Here is a 21,827-nt window from a genome sequence, read left to right as displayed (position 1 = left end):
TTTTAGCCTTATTACTTGCAGATTTTTTTGTTGTTGTCGTTGTTGTTGTTATCGAAGTAAACTAATAAAGTCAACGTTTAGAAAACCAAGCAATTTTGCAGCAAAAAAAGCCCCAAAATACTACGTTTTTACAATGTTTATCTACAAATGCAGTTCCTAAAAGACTTTAACATGGAAAAAAAATAGAAGTTATTTACAGCTGATGGAGTCTCTGAAGGTTTATGACGAATAAACGAATAAATGAAATTATTGTTGCGTTTTTTTTTATGTATCACTTCATCTGCCTTCGTTTTAATCTTAATTTCTTTAGGTCGATTGTAAACTGTGAATGACTTTATTTTACCACCAGGGAACTATTATTGAAGTTAAGAGTTTGCCTAATGGATTCAGATGAATGCAGCCCCCTGAACCATCTGTGGATAAGACATTGTAGCGTGATCTCTATTAGATTAGATAGCCAGTCGCTCCGGCTCCCTTAAAGTTTGGGTCATTATTGAACAAATTAGTAGCGAAACAGCATTATAAAAAAAATCCAAAAAGGTAGACTACTAGGTCACAATGACATCGGCTTAAAGCTTTCAATTTAGCATTTTGTGTAGTAAAATGTTTCAAATAAAAACGCGAGATTCACGCGAGGGCGTCTGCATGGACTCTCTCGTGCGCGTGTGACGGGGTAGCCAAGATCCTCCTCCTCCTCCAGGGCGGAATGTAGAGGTCAAATAAAAGCGCTCCGCACATATGAGCTCCGCAGAGGTGCACGCAAGAGCAAGAGGGTTAGGAACGGGGCACAGAACCGTACACAGGAAACTTGGAGCGGCTGCGGACACTGAATCCCCGAGCCAATCAACTCCTCGAGGAAACGAAGGGTTAACTTTTAGCGTGTTCAATCGCACCTGTGAAAAAAATGTTTGGTGGCCCTTTGGGCACGGCGCTTGCGGTGGCATTGCTTGCCTGCGCTGTGCAGTGTATGCCGAAAGGAACGGGGAAACATAAAAGACAAGCTCAGGAACACTCTGTATCATCTGTGTCACAAGGTAGGAGGCACTCTGTGTGTATTGGCTTTGGGTTTATTTCATTTATTTTATTATTATGATTACTATTATGGGTATTATAATTATTTTTCAGACGCAAATTGTTTTATAAAGGCTGGCACACTGGAAAAAATATTGATTGGATTTGCTTTTTTTTGTAAGAAGTGGTTAAATTTAGTAATGTTTAACTTGTTTGTTTAAATTCAACCCATAAAAATTCTTTGATATCACTTTCCTTAAAAAAAGTAAATCCAAATCCATTTTTTTCAGTGTAGATGTATGAAGTTTTATGTATTTAGTTTTTGCTACTTAGTGTGATTTTTATTTGATCATGGAAAAGTTAACATGCTGCAAAACTCAGTGAGGTTTTGTTGTGTACTGTGCAGATGGATGTGTTATGGACGGACAGTTTTATGGAGCTGGAGAGCAGTGGGAGCGCATTTATCTGGGCAGCACGCTTCTTTGCACTTGTCATGGAGTTTCTAAAATAGAGTGTAAATCAAAACCTGATGGTGAGTGCATTTGCATTGGCTTTGCTCTTTGAGACATTGTGGTGGATGAATGTTTCCTGGCTTGTTTTTATAATTTGAGGTGATTGACATACCCTATGATACATATGCCAAGTTAAAGGAATAGTTCACCCAAAATTTAAATTTTAATCGCCCAGAAATAGTTATAAACCTTTATGAGTTTCTTTGAACACAGTAAAGATTTTTAAAAATATATATTTTAACCGTTGGCTTCCATTGTAGGGAAAACAAATACTAAAGTCGATTGTTACATGTTTTCTTTAAAATGTCTTGTTTTGTACAGAAGAAAAAGTAAAATAGCTTTGGGACAACTGAAGGGTTAATTATCCCTTAGATGGGGTTTACAGAACACAAATCAATGGTGATCAGTACTTTTGAGAGTTGGAAATGCATATCCAGACAAAGCAAAAATAAGACTTGACAAATGATCTTGCACATGTAGTGCATTTTTCCTAATGCACAATGGCGTATGTGCAAGCACAAACAAACTAGTAAGCTGATGCTGTTTGTTTACAAAAGGGTGTCCAAACTCAGGCCTGGAGGGCCGTTGTCCTACATTTAGCTGCATTTCTTTCAACACAACCCTTTCAACTTTCAACCCTTGAAAGTTTCTAGTATACACAGAAAGTGCTTTGATTAGTTGGTTTAGGTGTGCTTGATTTAGGTGTGCTGAATTTGGACAACCCTGGTTTACAACTTCTTATATAGGATTGAACTTCCAGGATTAACACTAGTAAGTACCATTTGGTCACCAATACAACTCTCTCCTTTGTAAACAAATAGGATTAACTCAGGTGTGAGTTTGAGTCTTTGCATATGTCATTGTGACAGAGTAAACTCACTTCGAAACATCTACATAGATTGTCGACTTAAAGGGGATAGTTCGCCTAAACTAAAATTACTCATCCTTTACTTGTTTCAAACTTTTATGAGTTTCTTTCTTTGCCGTAAACTAAAAAGAAGATATTTTGAAAAATGTCAGAAACATGTAACCATTGACTTCTATAGTATTTGTTTATGAAAGGTTTTCTGCTTTCTTCCAAATATCTTCTTTTGTGTTCAATCAAAGAATGAAGCTCATAAGGGATTGTAGTTACTTTTTGGAGAGTAAATGGTGATTACAATTTTGGGGGAACTAACCCTTTGATACTTATGCAAAGTTGTTTCTTGTGCAGATTGAGACCATTGTGTATTGTCAAGAGCCATGGGCTTATGATTCTCATTAGATAGTGACTCCCGAAGTGCTAGTAGCATTTGACTTTCATAAATCACTAAAGACTCCAGTGTCAACTTAAAATCTCCTTTAGTGTTCTACTACAGAAAAAAAAAGCCAACTACATCTAGGATGATAAATCCTGAAGATAAATCAATAAACTGCCAGTTTTCATTTTTGGAAGCATTAACTATGCCTTTAAGTTTTGTATGTTTGTATTTATACCAACTGGTGTGAAGAACAAAGTCCATGTGTGTTCCCAGCTGAGGAGACCTGCTACGATAAAGTAAATTCTCGTTCCTACCGGGTTGGAGAGACTTACGAGAGGCCCAAGGACGGAATGATCTGGGACTGTACTTGCATTGGCTCTGCCCGAGGGAAAATCAGTTGCACCATTGCGAGTGGGTAGACTGGAACTTTCCTTTACTGTACTTAACCGCAAGTTGGGAATTAGACTTTTGGAAGTTGTGCTTGCTGTTTACCTACTTGGCCTCTGTTGTAGACCGCTGTCATGAGGGAGGGCACTCCTACAAGATTGGAGACACATGGCAGAGACCTCATGACACTGGAGACTACATGCTGGAGTGTGTCTGCTTGGGAAATGGGAAGGGGGAGTGGACCTGTAAACCTGTTGGTAAGTTTGGACTTTTTCATCCCATCATCAAGTTTTGTGGTTTGCTATACTCTTAAGCATTACATTTAACAGATTAATAATAAATAGATTTTTAAGGCTGGAAAACCAAATAAGTTCTAGATTAAGAAACTCCTTCTTCTGTCAGTTGGTGTGATTTTAAGTTAACCTGCCGGCAGCTAGCTCTCTGCAACTCTCACATGGTCGCCCACTGAAGCTAAGCAGGGCTGCGCCCAGTCAGTACCTGGATGGGAGACCACATGGGAAAGCTAGGTTGCTGCCGGAAGTGGTGTTAGTGAGGCCAGCAGGGGGCGCCCAACTTGCGGTCTGTGTGGGTCCTAATGCCCCAGTATAGTGACGGGGACTCTATACTGCTCTGTGAGCGCCGTCTTTCGGATGAGACGTTAAACTGAGGTCCCGACTCTCTGTGGTCATTAAAAATCCCAAGATGTCCTTCGAAAAGAGCAGGGGTTTAACCCCGGCATCCTGGCCAAATCTGCCCACTGGTCTCTGTCCATCATGGCCTCCTAACCATCCCCATATTCCAATTGGCTTAATCACTGTCTCCTCTCTACCAATCAGCTGGTGTGTGGTGTGCGGTCTGTTGCAAAATGGCTGCCGTCGCGTCATCCAGGTGAATGCTGCACACTGGTGGTGGATGAGGTGATCCCCCCCCATTGTGTGTAAAGTGCTTTGAGTGCCCAGAAAAGCGCTATATAAAAGTATGGAATTATTATTATTATTATTATTATTATGTTGAAGTGATTCTACCTTGTATACTAGGACATGTTCCTGAATAAACATTTATGTTGATCCTCCAACATTCCAATCAACCAATCAGAATTAAGGGATACTTTTACATTTACATTTAGTCATTAAGCAGATGCTTTTGTCCAAAATTACTTGCAATTGAGGAGGCATTCTGCGATTCAACAAGAAGGAGCAATACACACAAAAGTGCAATACAAAGGAACTGTTTGTGCTAGAGTTAGGGAGTGTTTTTTTAGAGAATCGAGACAGAAACAAGTGTTTTCTAGAGGTGGTTTGTCAAGCCCACTCGCCTGTGTGAGGCAGAATTGATCATGTTTTGGGGTTGTTGTGTAGGGTAAAGAAGAGGGGGTCCTGGTTTTGTTTACAGGGGTTCAGGTGATCGCAGAAAAGATGGGTTTTTAAGTTGTTTAAATTATACGTTTACAATTTTATGTTAAAGGGCATCTATGATGAAACTTCTTTTGTAAGCTGTTTGGGCAGAAATCTGTGTAGGTATAGTGTGTCCACAGTCATACTGGAGTAATATAAAGTCTCTTTTTGTTTTTTGTTTTTTTATTTTTATTTACTAACGTTAAAATAGGATCCAAATCCCTGCCATGACCCCCCGCAATGTGACATAGGAGTGTGGTTTTCCCTCCCACTGAATTGATTGACAAATGCGTATTAACGTATACATAGTAACGTGTATAATCATACCAACAAGACAGGACGATTAAAAGAAATTAAAAGGTCTGCTCAGTTCTCTGTGATCATCTGCATCTCAAGAATGAGTTTTACAAGTTTAGAAATGTTTTTAAAACAGTGCATGTTTGTAATAACTACAGTAAAATCGTTATGTAATTAATCACCAAAGCCGTATAGTGTCAGTACAATTATAAAAGACACTTCAACCCTGGTTTGTGGACTTTGATTTATTTTGTATATTAACAAAATGGATGTCCACACAGTAGTGCATATTATTATGTATCCGGTCACATTTGCTGTGTGAAAACAGTGCAAAGCTAAATGTGTGTTTATACATGCATGCAAACTTTATAACGACATTGTGTGTGACTCATCGTTGCAGAAAGGCTTGGATTAACTCCAAAACAAATATCAAATAACAGTTGGAAAAATTCTTACTATAATAAAGGAGATCTGCTTAACTGTTGTCTGTCACTGTGCTGTTTATTTAAGTGAAGAGCAACACAGAGAGATCTCTATGGCTCTGACATGCACTGTGGGCAGGGAGAACTAGCTCATTTGCATTAAAAGTACATGCAACAAAACAGCTACAATGTCCTAACAGCTTAAATGTCCATAATTCAAATATATAAGCGAGCTTTTTTGCTGTAGAATGTTTTGTCAAAATATTCAGATTTGACATTAAATATGTTGACATACTGTAGGAATAAATCTGCAATTGTAAAATGATTTCTTGGTAACTTTAAATGTATTTATGGTCATTTTTGACATTATTGATGGTATTAATTTTAACAACATTTTAATGAATCCACTTTTTTTTTTCCTTCATAGCGGAGCGCTGTTATGATAATACAGCTGGCACCTCCTACATGGTTGGTGAGACCTGGGAGAAGCCCTACCAGGGCTGGATGATTGTGGACTGCACCTGCCTCGGAGAAGGAAGTGGACGTATTACATGCACATCCAGAAGTAAAAACTCCAGCTTTTTTTATAGAATAGTGCAACAGTCCAAACCTCACAAACCTCCCTTTTCCAATCTTTCAGCTCGATTTCACTTTAATTATCCACTTAAAGTGCAGTTAAACTTTCTGGCATTTTTAACTAAATAGAAGAGAGGGAAACTTTTACTTTATTGCATTAAAAAAAAGCTTACTCAAGCTTAACTGGTAACTGTTATTGATGAAGAAAAAGGTTCTAATGGGAAACATCTGCATCGTATATTTGTGTGTATCACAGACCGCTGTAATGACCAGGACACACGCACTTCTTACCGGATTGGGGACACGTGGAGTAAGACGGACTCTCGTGGACACGTTTTACAGTGTTTGTGTACTGGTAATGGACGTGGAGAGTGGAAGTGTGAGAGGCATGCTTCTCTGCACACTACTAGTCTTGGTAAGAGCTTCATATTAAAACTGTTTTAAAGTACTAATTTAGCAAAAATGCACATTTCTGCCATTTAATTAATTGGCTTTTTTAATTTCAAACAGTCATTCGTTCAGGCTATTTACCAAAAAATTGTGCCATCACCCACATGAAAAATACTTATAGTATTTTATAGAAAATATTTTAGTGCTATTGAACCATACTGTAGGAAAGTTTGTTTTACTCTGTGTTTGTGTGTGTGTGCGCTAACAACTGTTAGTTGAATGCTTCAGCATACTGTAGAATCAATCATGAACTGAAAAGCAAAAAACTTTGTGGTATAATTTAGATTTTTCTACAATAAAATGGAAATTTTAGGAAATTCAATAAATAGTTCTTGCTAACTTCCGGCCGCAGTCGTATGTGATCTATAGCTGATTAACCACATGGGGGGATTATAACAGCCTTCTGAGTCTACCGGTAGGAGCAGAGGGCCCCTACTGGCCCATATCTATCACCTGATAACACCCTTTTAATCAAGTGATAACATTCGAATTGGCTAATTCTAATAAAATATGGTTAAAAAACATTGTAGTACTTGTTATTAATTACTGTGGTATTTTTTTCATGTAGACCTTCCCTTAACCTCTAGTTGTTTCTTTCCTCTATTTAGTTATTCTTTTTTACTATTGATATATATATATATATATATATATATATGTATATGTATATATATATATATATATATATATATATATATATATATATATATGTATATGTATATGTATATGTATATGTATATATATATATATATATATATATATATATATACTGGTCTTCGAACTAAATATTCATTCATTCATTTTCTTTTCGGCTTAGTCCCTTTATTAATCCAGGGTCGCCACAGCGGAATAAACAGCCAACTTATCCAGCACGTTTTTACACAGCGGATGCCCTTCCAGCCACAACCAATCTCTGGGAAACATCCACAATCACATTCACACACACACACGCTCATACACGACGGACAATTTAGCCTACCCAGTTCACCTGTACCGCTTGTCTTTGGACTGTGGGGGAATCCGGAGCACCCGGAGGAAACCCACGCAAACGCAGGGAGAACATGCAAACTCCACACAGAAATATCAACTAAGCCGAGGTTCGACAAAGTGATCTTCTTGCTGTGAGAAGACAGCACTACCTGTTTAGGTTTTTTAAATGAAGTCCAGTGAACTACAAGTAATTATTCAAAAATGATACAGGAATATTGTAGAGCAGAACATTTTTCGTTTGTCTGAAACCTTTTTAAAGGCCTTCTTATGCTAAAAATGGTACTAATACATTCAAATGTAAATGTATTATTGGCGTCCATTCATATAAACTTGCATAAGACCCCTAGTGTTCCCCGCCCACCTAATGAATGTAGAAACTAAATGTGTATCCTATGTTTTATTTTTAACTGCAGGTACTGGGTCTCGTGTTGTGACCAATGTCCAGCCAGCAGTGTACCACCCACAAGGGGTGCCTGAACACCCTGTGGAGGGATCCTGTCTGACTGAAGCAGGTGTTTCCTATGCTCCAGGCATGCGCTGGAGCAAGGCTCAAGGTAGCAAGCAGATGTTGTGTACCTGCTTAGGAAACGGTGTCAGCTGTGAAGAGTCAGGTTTGTGTCTTTTATTCAAACAAGTCTGTCATTTTTCATTTAGACTGAATGGTTTTTATCTAAGTTTCTTACTGTCTTTTGTGTAGAGAGTCAATCTCAGGTGTATGGCGGGACCTCAGGTGGCGAACCGTGTGCTTTCCCTTTTGTGTTCATGGGGAAAACGTTTTACTCCTGCACGTCTGAGGGACGCAATGATGGACAGCTTTGGTGCAGCACCTCATCTGACTTTGAGAAAGACTACAAGTATTCCTTCTGTACCAGCAACAATGGTAAGTTCATAACAGAGTTTGTAAGATTTTATTTGTTGAAAGACTTCTTTTATACTGTCTATATACGAGTGATTGTATTTTATCAGAGTTAAAGTATGTTTTTAAACATATTTTTAACAATTTATTATGAATGTTATATATTTTAATATGTTAATTTGGCATCCAATAAAGCTTTGTATGTTAAATCAATGTTGAATAAAGTTGTGCAGCATGATATTTTTGTGGAAGCTTTTCAAATGATTAATTTATACAGTAAATGTGACCCTAAATCCTAGTCTTACGTTGCATAAGTAAACATATACAATAATATTTATTCTTGTATGTCCTAAACCATTAGAATATTAAATAAAGATCATGTTCCATGAAGATATTTTGCAAATTCCCTATTGTACATGTATCAATTTTCTGATTAGTAATGAGCATGGCTAAGAGCTTAATTTGAATAACATAATTGGTAAATTTCTCAGTATTTAGATTTTTTTGAACCCCCAGATTTTCAAATGGTTGTCTTGTATTGTCCTAACACAGTATACTTTAATGGAAAGATTGTTTATTCAGCTTTTAGATATTTTTGTTTGTGTGTATACATCAACGAACAGCTTGTTTATTCAGCTTGTTGATTTTGTGGTTCAGGGTCACAAATATAAAGTTAAAAAAAACATTTATTTTTAAAATTTAGTTGAAACGTATGTTCATCATCATTATAAATGTATTTGGTGTCACTTTTAAACAGTTGAATTTATCCTGGTTAAATAAAAGTATTATTTGCCACACACTATGTACAAGTTTGTACCTTCAAGCAAGGCACTTATACCCAAGGTTGATGTTGGTTAATTGTTCCTGTTTTAACCCTTTAACTGCCCGCTCTACCAAAGAGTTGACCACATTTTGACAGTTTTAATTAATGACTGTTAAAGTTATTTAAAGAATGACTCTTTTTAATAATGATTTACACGCACAGCATTGTTGGTGCAGAAGAAAATCAAACAAACAAAATCCTGTTTTAAATAAATTGGTATTACATATTTGTAATTTCTGATTTTTCTTTTACCATAAACCGATGCATCTACCATTTGGTGGAGGTTGATATTTTAGAAATTTTGGGATGTGTTGAAAAAAAATGCATTGAGTGTGGTAACTAGTGTCATTAGGAGTTAAGAAATGCAATCCAAACATTTTTTTTCTTGGTGGGGCAGTTAAAGATCAAATTGAATGAATTCAAAATTACTGCTATTTTACACTGTTTAATTTATTCATTTTTAGTTGTGGTCACAACCAGAGGAGGAAACTCTAATGGTGCCCTGTGCCAGTTCCCTTTCCTCTACAATGGCCGTAACTACACTGACTGCACTGCTGATGGCAGAAGAGATGGCATGAAATGGTGCGGCACGACTTATAACTTTGACAAAGAGCAGCGCTTTGGCTTCTGTCCAATGGCAGGTAAGTGCCTGCTTTAAACTAGCAGTAAACGTTAAAGCCAGAGAGAGAGAAGCGGGTCAGGACTTGATTGAAGCTTGGCATATAGGAACTGGAAGAAGGAGAATAATAATGTTTCAGAATCACTTTAGTCCTGTAACTGTCCTGGATCTTAAAGAGACACTACACTTTGTTTTGGCAAATAGGCTTATTTAAGTCTTAGGCTTATTTATTAAGTCACTCAGAGTTAAACGGTCGAGTTTTATCATTTTTTAAAATCTATTTAGCTGATCTCTGGTTCTGGCGGGACCACTATTAGCTTAGCATAAATTATTTAACCATATTATACCTTTAGGATCTTGTAAAAAAAAAAAAAAAAAAAAAAAAAACACAGGGTTCTTAATTTATTCCTTGACTCTTCTATAGTTGCATCCTGTACTTACACAAGAATAAAGGCCCCTGCACACTGAGACACTTTTTGCTCTCGTTTTCCATCTAGGTTTAACGCCTCGTGACTTAATTAAGGATGCCAATGTGATTGTGCACATCAACGTGCAAAACGGCAGGCGGTCAATTTTTAAAAATGCCTCATGCTCGTTTTTCTGTTTTGACGCGCCGCGTTAAAACCTTCTCCAACAGTCAGGATTGCACTTTTGGTCAGGTGCACAGAACTGCTAAAGTTACAGTTAACGGCACTTAGAGACGCTCAAGCGCAAAACTGTCAATGCGAGTGCACATTCAAGGAAATGCCCAGAGGCGATATGAACGTGGAGCTGCTTATTGCACTGGTGGACAATAATCATTTCTTTTTATTTGCTGGAGCTGCTGCTTGAACCATCCATAACAACAAGCGTGTCAACTTTATCTTCTTCTTCTGTGTTACAAGCGGGTGTCAGAAGCTTAAAGTTGTGTAGCGCCATCTAACGTCGAGGAGTGATTTTGCATACTCTTCTGCTCGCATTGGTTTGAATTCGGAAAAACGCTGACGATAAACGCAAACAAAACGTGTCCCGGTGTTTCCAATTCTTAAGATTGTAGTTCATAGCCATATTGGCCAAGAAAATATGGATTTTTCATTTTCATAAATTTTCTTAGCACATTAATTAAGAAGAGTCAAAATAATTTTCAGAATGGTAAAAATAGTAAAACTCAACTGTTTAACTAATAGGGGATTGTTAAATGAGCCTATTTTCAATAAAGTAGGGTGTTTTTAAATAATGTCCTGTCTGTTATGCAATGTCTTTATTAATCCAGTTATATAAAAAAGTGGCATCTTTTTGTTTAAGAATGCATGCTGACCACACAAGCAATTTTTTCCAAGTTTCTCATTCACATAAACAAATCAGAAACTGTTATAAATGTTCTCAGAAATGTGACAGAGAGACTATAAATATGTATTTCCCACCTAATTATACTGATGCAATCATTTTATTATTAGAATCGTTTTTATTAGGAAAAAAAAAAAAAAAAAAAAAAAAATATATATATATATATATATATATATATATATATATATATATATATATATATATATATATATATATATATATATATATATATATACACAGTTGAAATCAGAATTATTAGCGCCCCTGTTTATTTTTTTCCCCAATTTCTGTTCGGTTCTGGGAAGGTTGTTTCAGCACATTTCTTAGCATAATAGTTTGAAAAACATTATTTCTAATAACTGATTTATTTCATCTTTTCCATGATGACAGTAAATAATATTTTACTTGATATTTTTCAAGACACTTCTATACAGCTTAAAGTGACATTAAAAGGCTTAACTAGGTTAATAAGGTGAACTAGGCAGGTTAGGGTAATTAGTCAAGTTATTGTATAATGATGGTTGGGCAAATGTGTCAGCTTCGAAACGTTTTGAAACCGGTCTCTACAGTGACACCTAGAGGTATTTTTTATGTATTTCTCTGCAACAGTTTCAGCAAAAAAACAATACAACAAATTGAGGTATTAAACCCCACATTGTAGAGTCAAGTGATCAAGCGATTTAGTGAAGTGGTGAGAGGTCTGTACAAGCTAGCTGAGATGATGTGTTCGAATCCAGAGTGATGCAGCTATAGATGGTAGTTTTTAAATACTTTGTTCTTTTAACCTGTTTTGTGTTAAAACACTTCAGTCACGTGACCTGGTTGTTTCGAATCACCTTAGTCACATGACCTGGCTATTTTGGATCATGCTTTGGTGCATTTCTTCTACAAACTTGAGCTCCAGGACCTCGACACTGTTGAAACATCAGTTTCACGTCAGCCATCCCTAGAATTATGCTTAAAATTGCTCTTTAAGTTCATTTAGTAAATCTTTCAATAATACTAAGGAACTTTGAAATGTATGACACATAATAGGCATGCATGATATTATCAGACCTTATTATCAGACATTATCAGACCCTATGAGTATAAGTTAAATAAAAATGCTAATGTATTTAAACTTTTATTTGATAAAATCATGTTGGACCAACTCATTTGCATTTAATTGCATTTTTTTTTTTCTTAGTTGGTGCTAAACAAAATTATTGAATGGAAATCCTGCCCTCAATTAAATTGAGTTCATCCAATTTTATTCAGTGTATGCAGTTCCCATTCCTGTGTGGTCTAAAACACATACATAACTTCCCTAAACATTTGTTATATTCAGATTTTCACAACACATGAAAAAAGCTAATTTCAATATGGATAATTGTTCAATTTCTTTAAGCTGAATTTAAACAAGCAAATTAAGTTAAACATTACTAAATTGAATTAGTTACTTTAAAATCAGCCAATACAAATGGTTTACAACCACTTACAGTTGAAGTCAGAATTATTAGCCCCCCTTTGATAATTTTTTTTATTTATTTTATTTTTTCCCTCAAATGATATTTAACAACAAATTTTCACAGTATGTCTGATAATATTTTTTCTTCTGAAGAAAGTCTTATTTGTTTTATTTTAGCTAGAATAAAATAAGTTTTTAATATTTTAAAAACCCTTTTCTAGGTCAAAATTATTGGCCCCTTTAAGCTATATATTTTGTATAGTCTACAGAACAAACTCGTTATACAATAACTTGCCTAATTACCCTAACCTGCCTAGTTAACCTAATTAACCTAGTTGAACCTTTAAATGTCACTAAGTGTTTAGAAGTGTCTTGAAAATATCTAGTAAAATATTATTTACTGTCATTATGGCAAAGCTAAAATAAATCAGTTATTTGAAATGAGTTATTAAAACTATTATGTTTAGAAATGTGTTCAAAACAACTTCTTTCCATTAATCAGAAAATAGGGGGGAAATAAACAGGGGGCTAATAATTCTGACTTCAACTGTACCTCAGAAAGGTTTAGTAAATTCAACTAATCATTGTTTTCCAGTGTAACCCAAGGTTGGTCCATGCCACATGCTTTTCTTCACTAGTGTGGATAAACAAAGTGTTGTTACATTTGTCTCTCAGCTTTTTCAATTACCTCATGGTCTAGGAGGAGATTTTGGTAACCCTTAAGATGAGGATGTTAACTCTATGAAACAAAAGATCACTCAGCAACTTTTCAGCCATATTTACATGAACACCTTCTGACTGCTTTGATGGGTGTCTGTCACCAAGGTGCCAGTTAGAGCCAGGCAAACCATGGGGGGTTTATTATAAGTGCTGAGATCCAGTGATCTGACATAGATTGAAACCAGAGCTGCTCTTTGTGTTGCCCTGTAGTGTTTGTTTTGTAGGGGGCAGGGATTTCTGTCTCAACAGTAGAGTCATTATCATGCATCAACTGTGTTGTTCTAGTATAATAAGTAATAGAAGAATATACTTGCTGTACTAATAAATGTGCAATACGTGGGAAAGGACCTGACTTTACAGCTATTGTTTAAGCTTAGAGTTGTGATCGCCTGTGATAGTTGTGGCCCCTCTGTTGCGCACGCCTGCAGACGGAGAGAGTTTGGCTTCAGACCAGAGTCTGGCTGGCAGTAAAGCTTGTACATCTGGCTGATCTCCAGGGCAGCTGTGTAACTCCTCCACTTTTAACCTTGGAGAGATTTCCTCACTCTCATCCGCTTTTATTACGCCAGATACGTCCAATCAGTGATTTCTCAGCTAAAAAAAAAACAAGACTATTTTATCGGAACTGCCTTGAACTTTATGGATCTGTGGTCATTAGAATTGAGTTGTGGCCTAATTGACCTCCAAGCGACTTGACTTGATTAATTATGCTGAACTATTTTTGTCATTAAAAACTCATTTAGCTGTATTGTGTCTCTTTGTCATGCTTTAAAATTAGTTTTTACCTAAAAACTATAACTATGTTATTTTTAGGCCTGTCATGATCATGCATTTTGTGTTGAAGATAATTTTGTGTAACATAAAAATAAGCCCTTGTGATTTTATTATAATATAATATAATATAATATAATATAATATAATATAATATAATATAATATAATATAATATAATATAATATAATATAATATAATGTAATGTAAACTAGCAGTTTTACTCTCTTCCTTTCTGCAATTAAAATGTTCATATTTTGCCATCCAAATAAAGCGTAAGTATTGTCTCAGATATTCAATAACCACAATTAGATGATTATTCCGTAGGCTTTGGCATTCCCAGTAGTTTCCTACAGCCACTTTTCCACTGTCAGGCCACTGTGAGCCAGGGCCAACAACAGGCCATGACTGGCCCGATGGCCTCAAATTCGAACTAGCAAGGCCATAATTGAGCTACGTTTCCACTGTCAAACTAGTAGCTATGATGAAAATCATCTATTGGAAGCAGTTTAGCCAGAACTGTGTGTAGGTATAGTGTGTCCACAGTTTTATTCAGGTGATACAAAGACAATAGGTCTCTTTTTATTATTTCCTGATGTTAAAATAGGATCTAAATCCCACCCCATTTTGAGGCCCACTGCAATGTGACATGTATAATCATATCAACAAGAATACATGTGCACAAAGCAACGGGAATTGAAATATCTGTTTAGCTCTCTGTGATCATCAATCATCATCAAATGTGAACAAGAATGAGTTTTAAAAGTTTAAAACTTTGGAAAACGCCACAGCCACATGGATCCAAATCCCTCCCATTTTGAGGCCCACTGTAATGTGATGTAGGAGTGTGGTTTCTCCACCCACAGAATTGATTGACATGTATTAACATGTCTCCGTAGTAACATGTAAAATCATATCAACAAGACAGGACATGCGCAAAGCAACCAAGATTAAAAGACCTGTTCAGCTCTCTGTGATCATCAAACATCATCAAATGTGATTAAGAATTGGTTTTACGAATTTAAAACCGTTTGTAAAGCAGTGTGTGTTTGTAATGAATTACAGTGCTTTTAACGTTTTTAGTTTATCACCACAGCTGCCTGTCAGTACAATTATAAAAAAGATGCTTCAATCTCGGTTTGTGCATATTAAATCAGGTTTATTTTGTATATTAGCATAACTGATATTAGGGATGCACCGATATGGATTTTTTGGCCGATACCGATAACCGATAATTCTTCAGACTTGGAGGCCGATAGCCGATATGTATAGGCCGATATTTATAAGTATTTCAAAATGATATATTTTTATACAGCAAACTTCATAAAAGATTGAACTGCTCTTATGAACTAAATAGTCTATGCTCAAAGCAACAAAGCTTTAACTTCAAAAGTGCAAGGTGATTATAGACCTATATTCACGATTTCACATAAATCAGCAAGCAAAAAATACATTACTTCCTTTTCTTCTTAGCAAATTAACATGCAACTTGACTGTTGCATAAAATTAGTAAGGTTAAATAACAAAATAGGATTTAAATCAACAAGCAAGTTAAATATATTTAAATAAGATGAAAATGAAAGCACTAAGGACTGAAACCAGCTCAAATGGTCTTGAATAAAACGTGTTACAGTGATGTACACATGTAAAAAATACATCATGTCCGAAAAAGCCTTTTTTAGAGGTGTTTTGACAGTTCAGAGCCACCATAAAGCGAACAGCTAAATATATATATAGTACGTTTAGAAAATGTGGCACAGATTCATCATATTTGGCGTTTTAGATTCTTTTGAACATGTAGCTGCTGCTTGTCAATCAGACAATGCTTCTGCGCTCGTTCTTGCTGTCAATTGCGGGGAAAATGATCGATGGAAAGTTTATGATAAACCGCTGAGTTTTACTCAACTGTAGAGGCAGAGTAACCATCAGAGTCAGATTTTTTATACAAAACCTGCATTGAGCTAACAGAGCTGAATATAAAGACAGAATGAGCCGCTGGTCGAGAGCCTCTATGACTGGATTCGCCCTTTCCCCTTTCTACAGTGTGTGTGTGCACGCGGTGATAGCTCGCGCGCTCGTCATAAACAATATGAATATTCCGATCAAACTAAATACATCTTACATCAACAACATGACAAGCAACGCGTTGATAATAACAAATAATCAGATTACAAACAACTTATGTTTACACTTGTTGTAAAATGTGCGGGTCCAGCTGCAGTTTGGGGTGTGTGTGTGAAGCGAAGAGGGAGAGGGAGAGAGAGAGGAGCGGTTTTTGGGCAATGAGACTATTTTAGGTGACTGATTTGTTGTACCACACGGAAAGTAATAAATATTTTAAACCAAGTTACATGTATCCTCGTTCATTCACCGGCTGCAACTAAAAGAGAAGGCAATTCACCACGAAACTAATATTATTCGGCCCTGTAGTAATAAGTTTCCCTGCTATCTCTACACAACAAAGAGACAGAGCAGGAAAGGATTACACATGTAATATTTTTCCTGAGGCGATTTAAAGCAAAATACACAATGACACTCAATCAAACACATCTACAATGATAAGGAACATGGTTACTTACTGACTTATTAACGCACAGCAATACCACATGAATAAATGACAGACTTTGAAGGAATAAACAGTGTGGGAGAGATCCATTATAGTGCACTGGGCAAGTCTGAACAAGTTCCGCCCACGCGTGCGCGACACGCAGGTCTGTACAATTACGTAATTTATCGGCTTAAAGATATCGGCCTAATTTAGACATCGGATCGATAACGATAATCCTAGAAATAGCATTTATCGGCCGATAACAATATGGCCGCCGATATATCGTGCATTCCTAACTGATATCCATACAGCAGTGTGTATTAGTGTATCCTGTCATAATTGTGTGTAAAGTTAAACACCCTTGCTGTGTGTCCGCTGTGTGTGTGAACTTTGTAACGAAAAAATACATCAAATAATCACAGGTAAAGTTCTTACTGTAGTATTCCTCTCAACTGTTACGTGAGATCTGCTTCCTTCATGTCTATGTCTGCTTTTCTTCATGCTATGTATCTGACGTACGCAGCTAAAAATTCAGACACACTCTGACAGGCATGTGGGAACGGTGGGCAGGGAGAACTAGCATTAAAGGCACAGGCAACAAAAACAGCTGCATTGTGTCCAGAGCAGAAAATTCCAATATCCAGAAAGGTATAATAAATAATCTGATGGGTATTTTGGGCCGAAACTTTACAGACACATGCTGGAGACACAAAAGACTTATCTTAAATCTTGAAAAGGGGTAAAATAGGTGCCCTTTAAATGATACTAATTGGTTTCCTGATATGTAAAATTGAAAATTATGACCTTTTTCTGACTCTAGTCAACTTTTACAATTTGATATTGGCCGCTTCTCAAGCCCCAGTTGGCCTGCTTTGGACCAAGGTATTGGGCTGGCCAAAAATCTCCTGGTTGTTGGCTCAGAAGAAGCCCGACTGAGACCCAATCAAGTGCCAGTGGAAATGTGGTTGGATTTGGCAGGCACCAACATACTCTTTACACCTTTTGGCAATCTGACTGTTTATTCTTGTCTCTCAAATCTTTGCATGTCCTCCACAAGGGCTTCCAAAAGAGATATGTACTCATTTTATTAAAACTATATTATTTAGTGTGACCATGGGAAATGTAAAGATCTGCAGTTGAAATGTTAACACTGCCTATTTAGAAATCTGATTTATTCTAATATATGCAAATTACTCATGACATACAAGTAAATATTTGAATTTCACATATATAAAACATATGATTTATATATACAGTTGAAGTCAGAATTATTAGCCCCCCCCTGTTTATTTTTCCCAATTTATTTTGTTTATTTCAACACATTTTTAACATAATAGTTTTATTAACTCATCTCTGTTTTATGTTTGCCATGATGACAGTAAATAAATATTTACTAGATTTTTTTTCAAGACACTTCTATACAGCTGAAAGTGACATTTAAAGGCTTAATTAGGTTAATTAGGTTAACTGGGAAGGTTAGGGTAATTAGGCAAGTTATTATATATCATGTTCATTGTGCATCAAGTGTACAATGAAGTACATTTGTGCTGTTACGTATGTTTATTAACAATGAATGGTTGTTTTCCATCAGCTCATGAAGAGGTGTGTACCACCAATGAGGGTGTGATGTATCGTGTGGGGGATCAATGGGACAGACGCCATGATGTTCTGGGTCACATGATGCGCTGTACGTGTGTGGGCAATGGCCGTGGAGAATGGAGCTGCATCGCCTACTCTCAACTCAAAGGTAAGATTTCTCTTTCGTTTTCAGAAGTGATGAAATTATAGGAAACCTCTCTTTTATTAACGCACATATATCATTTCATCTTTCAGACCAGTGCATAGTGGATAATTTGACCTATGAAGTAAATCAGACTTTTACTAAAAGGCACGACGAAGGCTACACAATGAACTGCACCTGTTTCGGTCAAGGTCGTGGACGCTGGAAGTGTGATGCCATCGGTGAGCTGCCCACTTCAGTCATTTAATCAATTAGCAGGAAAGTGAGACATTTGTCTTCATTTGCTAAAGTGAACATTTCTTGAAACAATTAAAATGTATTATCCTACAAATAAGAGCCTTACGATCAGCAGTTTTTAGCTATTTTCCCTATAAATGGCCAAGCTAATGATTGCATAATGACTGTGTTGATCTGATTCCCATTTCCAGATCAGTGCCAGGAGCCGGAGACTAGAGTTTTCTATCAGATTGGAGAGTCCTGGGACAAACTCATTCAGGGAATCCACTACAGATGTTACTGCTATGGTAATGGCATCGGGGAGTTGAGCTGCGAGCCTCAGCATTCTATCTCTGGTGAGTAAACGGCATCTTTTCTAGAGATATTTTTACTTTTTTATATAGAAAACTGCAACGATGGTAGAACATTGTGCTGTACAGTAATTGTAAAAGCAAAACTGGATAACAATTATCAAATACAATCAAAGTGGTAGAAGAACATGCAATATTTAATACATGAAATGTGTAAAAAGAAATTTAAAAAAGCATGCTTGGACTCTAAATGTATTTTTATTTTGTTAGATCACATTGTTACTCTTAAAATTAATAATCAATCCGTGCAGGTTGATCCACAGATTTTTTTATTTTTTATTTATTTATTATTATTTTTATTTTTTATTTTTTTGGTTTGGTAATCTTCAATCAATGTCTGACCAGTAGCTTACACCATTGATGTGATGGTCCTTCTGTTGATGTCAACCTGAGGGCTTCCATAGAAAATTTACACTACTACTATATTTACACAAGTTTTGGGTCAGTTTTTTTTTCCATGTTTTATTTTTAAAGAAATTTATTCTGTTAATCAAGGTGGCATTAATAAGATTTTTAAATAAATGCTTATTGCATGTAGTTTCAAATGTAATTATTACACCAGTTATTGATTTTATTACTATTACCATTAATAATAATATTAATAATTGTAATATTAAGAATAATTATTAATATTAGAGTGATTTCTGAAGGATCCTGTGACCGAAGACTGGAGTAATGAAAATTCATCTTTAAAATGCAAGAACATTACTCAATGGTGAGCCGGAGAAGCTTATTTTAAAACATTTTAAAATCGTACTGCAACCTTTGACCGTTATTGTATATCAATATCCTTAACCCTTTTACCATTGATTTGCAATGAGAGAATGATGAGCAAAAGATAGCCCCGCCTCTAATAAATATTCTATTTAGTTGGAAATGCATCAACATTCTGAGATAAAATCTCAGCAACTTCCAGTTCATGTATTCTTTAACTACTTCTGATTGATGACATTAAACATCTAACAGGCAGGTTTGGGTAAAAAACGAATATATTAAATGAATCCAGAATCAAACAAAAAGTGATTCATCTGTAACTGATGTGTCGGTGCCCTTTGAATAAGGGGTTCATAAAGATAAAGATAAGTTCAAGGCACTCAAAAAAAAAAAAAAAAATAGGTAAAAACTTAAAAAGCCTTTATTGACATGGCTAATGTTTAAATTTCGAATGCCTTGGACTTTTTTGACTAATACAGTATATTACAATTTGAATCTTATACTCTCCTTAAAATTGTATAAAAGGCAAAAATAACAACCCATACTTTCTACCCATGGGACAATAGCCATGGCATTGGGAACTGGGCATGGAAATTACAAACCGTTAAAATTGTCTATGATCCAGAAAACATTTGAAAAACAAATAAAAACCAATATATAAGCATGCTCAGTGCACTGACTTGATATTCAAAGAAAAGCAAGATATCCAGAGATGCCTTTTCAAGTTGTAAAGAAATCTGTTTATTGACCACAAGACATTCATTCATTCATTCATTCATTTTCTTGTCGGCTTAGTCCCATTATTAATCCGGGGTCGCCACAGCGGAATGAACCGCCAACTTATCCAGCATGTTTTTACGGAGCGGATGCCCTTCCAGCCGCAACCCATCTCTGGGAAACATCCGCACACACATTCACACACACACTCATACACTACGGATAATTTAGCCTACCCAATTCACCTGCACCGCATGTCTTTAGACTGTGTTTATTTATTTCCTGTCACATAAGGGCTTCCAACTTCCTACTCCTAATTTCAGGATAAAAAATGGAGGCAAACCCCCCCAAAATAAAGCAATTTTCATGTTACTAAAAATTACTATTTGATCACAAATAGTTATCAACGTAATCATAAAGGTCTCTAGATTCATCCAACCAAAACAAATCTTTAAAGAGATCGACAGTTTTTTTTGTCTACTTTGTCAAAAGTTCAAGCAGTGGGCAAATACCTTGTAAGTACATACATCATGCAATTAGGAAATCATGTGTTAATCAATCAAGGTTATTGTTTTTGTTGAATGTTTTTTGCTTTCATAATACCCCATCTAAACATAACTTAAGAGTTCATCTGAAATCTTTCTTTTAAATAGACCTCAGTGTAAAAATAACCTCTCCCACTGGTCCTACTCACAACACGTGTTACAATGACACTGGAGCAGAGTTAAAGATCTGATTGAACAGAGAATAATGAACCCCAGCTGTTAATAAGCAGAATCACTAAAGAAAAACACAAAACTACAGATATGGCCTTTAGAAACGTACATCTCAGGGAACAGAATGCCATGACTAACGGAGGTTAGCCACTGAACTTGAGAAATTCTCTGATCCAGCAAATACATTAACAGTAGGGGACAGCCAAGCTTTATTCTCAGTAGTGGCCAGTTCTGAAGGCAAAGGATCAATAAATCCTAATCCTAATCAATAAATCAATAAATCTATCAAAATCTCATTAAACAACTCCACAAACAGAATCAGCAGCTTTACTTATTACTAACCTATTTAACTATTTCTGGCAGATAGTTAGTAGTCTGTAGTCTGTAGTGAGATTTACTGAAAATACTTGTTTTCTTAGATGTCACCATTGTGGTATATATTTACTTTTGTGTATTTACACCATTATTTAATCTTTGACTTTGATTTTTTATTATATTTTTGACAGCTGTAACTCTGTAGTGGGCAAACAAATTTTACATTGAAATTGTTTACTCTACTATTTACAAGTATTGTACAAATATTACACTATTAACAAGGCTACATGCATGAAACCATTTTTAAATTTTTGAGCACAAATGGGTTAAAGTTAAACAGTACAATCTTTGAATATACTTTTTATTTACTTCGTCGACTACTAATTTTCGAGCTGCGTTTTGGACTACTTGTGATTTTCATAGGATTGACCAGTTTTATGGGGCACATGCTGCTTCTCTTGTGAACACACACGCATGTACACAAAGTATGTGGGTCACACTGCTAAAAGTAGTCTTGTGGGCATGGGTGGGGAGAGGTTTGGAAGTCAAAGGCTTCCAGATGTTTACCCAGAGCAAGAGCGCTGTTTGCTGTTTCTCCCAGGTGTTTTGCCGATTAGGGCTCGCTCTTCCTTGTAATCTTTTCTTTTACAA

General features: G+C 36.0%; 1 protein-coding gene and 1 long non-coding RNA gene across 3 annotated transcripts in view; both read left to right on the top strand.

The window, feature by feature from the left end:
* Positions 1 to 21,827, top strand: part of LOC141376089 (uncharacterized) — a 1,000,182-nt gene that overhangs the window by 59,711 nt on the left and 918,644 nt on the right. The window lies entirely within an intron of this gene.
* fn1a (fibronectin 1a) overlaps positions 750 to 21,827 on the top strand; it is a 68,904-nt gene continuing 47,826 nt past the window's right edge. The window contains exons 1-12 of one of the 2 annotated variants that reach the window (XM_073911436.1): positions 750 to 1,034; positions 1,418 to 1,543; positions 3,038 to 3,175; positions 3,277 to 3,408; positions 5,692 to 5,829; positions 6,097 to 6,255; positions 7,691 to 7,888; positions 7,975 to 8,157; positions 9,421 to 9,597; positions 17,978 to 18,133; positions 18,220 to 18,348; positions 18,556 to 18,699. In XM_073911436.1, the coding sequence (XP_073767537.1) occupies positions 905 to 1,034; positions 1,418 to 1,543; positions 3,038 to 3,175; positions 3,277 to 3,408; positions 5,692 to 5,829; positions 6,097 to 6,255; positions 7,691 to 7,888; positions 7,975 to 8,157; positions 9,421 to 9,597; positions 17,978 to 18,133; positions 18,220 to 18,348; positions 18,556 to 18,699 (1,810 nt within the window). In that variant the 5' untranslated portion in view covers positions 750 to 904. 2 annotated transcript variants of the gene reach the window in all.

Source organism: Danio rerio, chromosome 9, assembly GCF_049306965.1.
Source record: "Danio rerio strain Tuebingen ecotype United States chromosome 9, GRCz12tu, whole genome shotgun sequence".
Classification (NCBI taxonomy): domain Eukaryota; kingdom Metazoa; phylum Chordata; class Actinopteri; order Cypriniformes; family Danionidae; genus Danio; species Danio rerio.
This window is presented reverse-complemented; position numbering and strand designations above follow the sequence as displayed.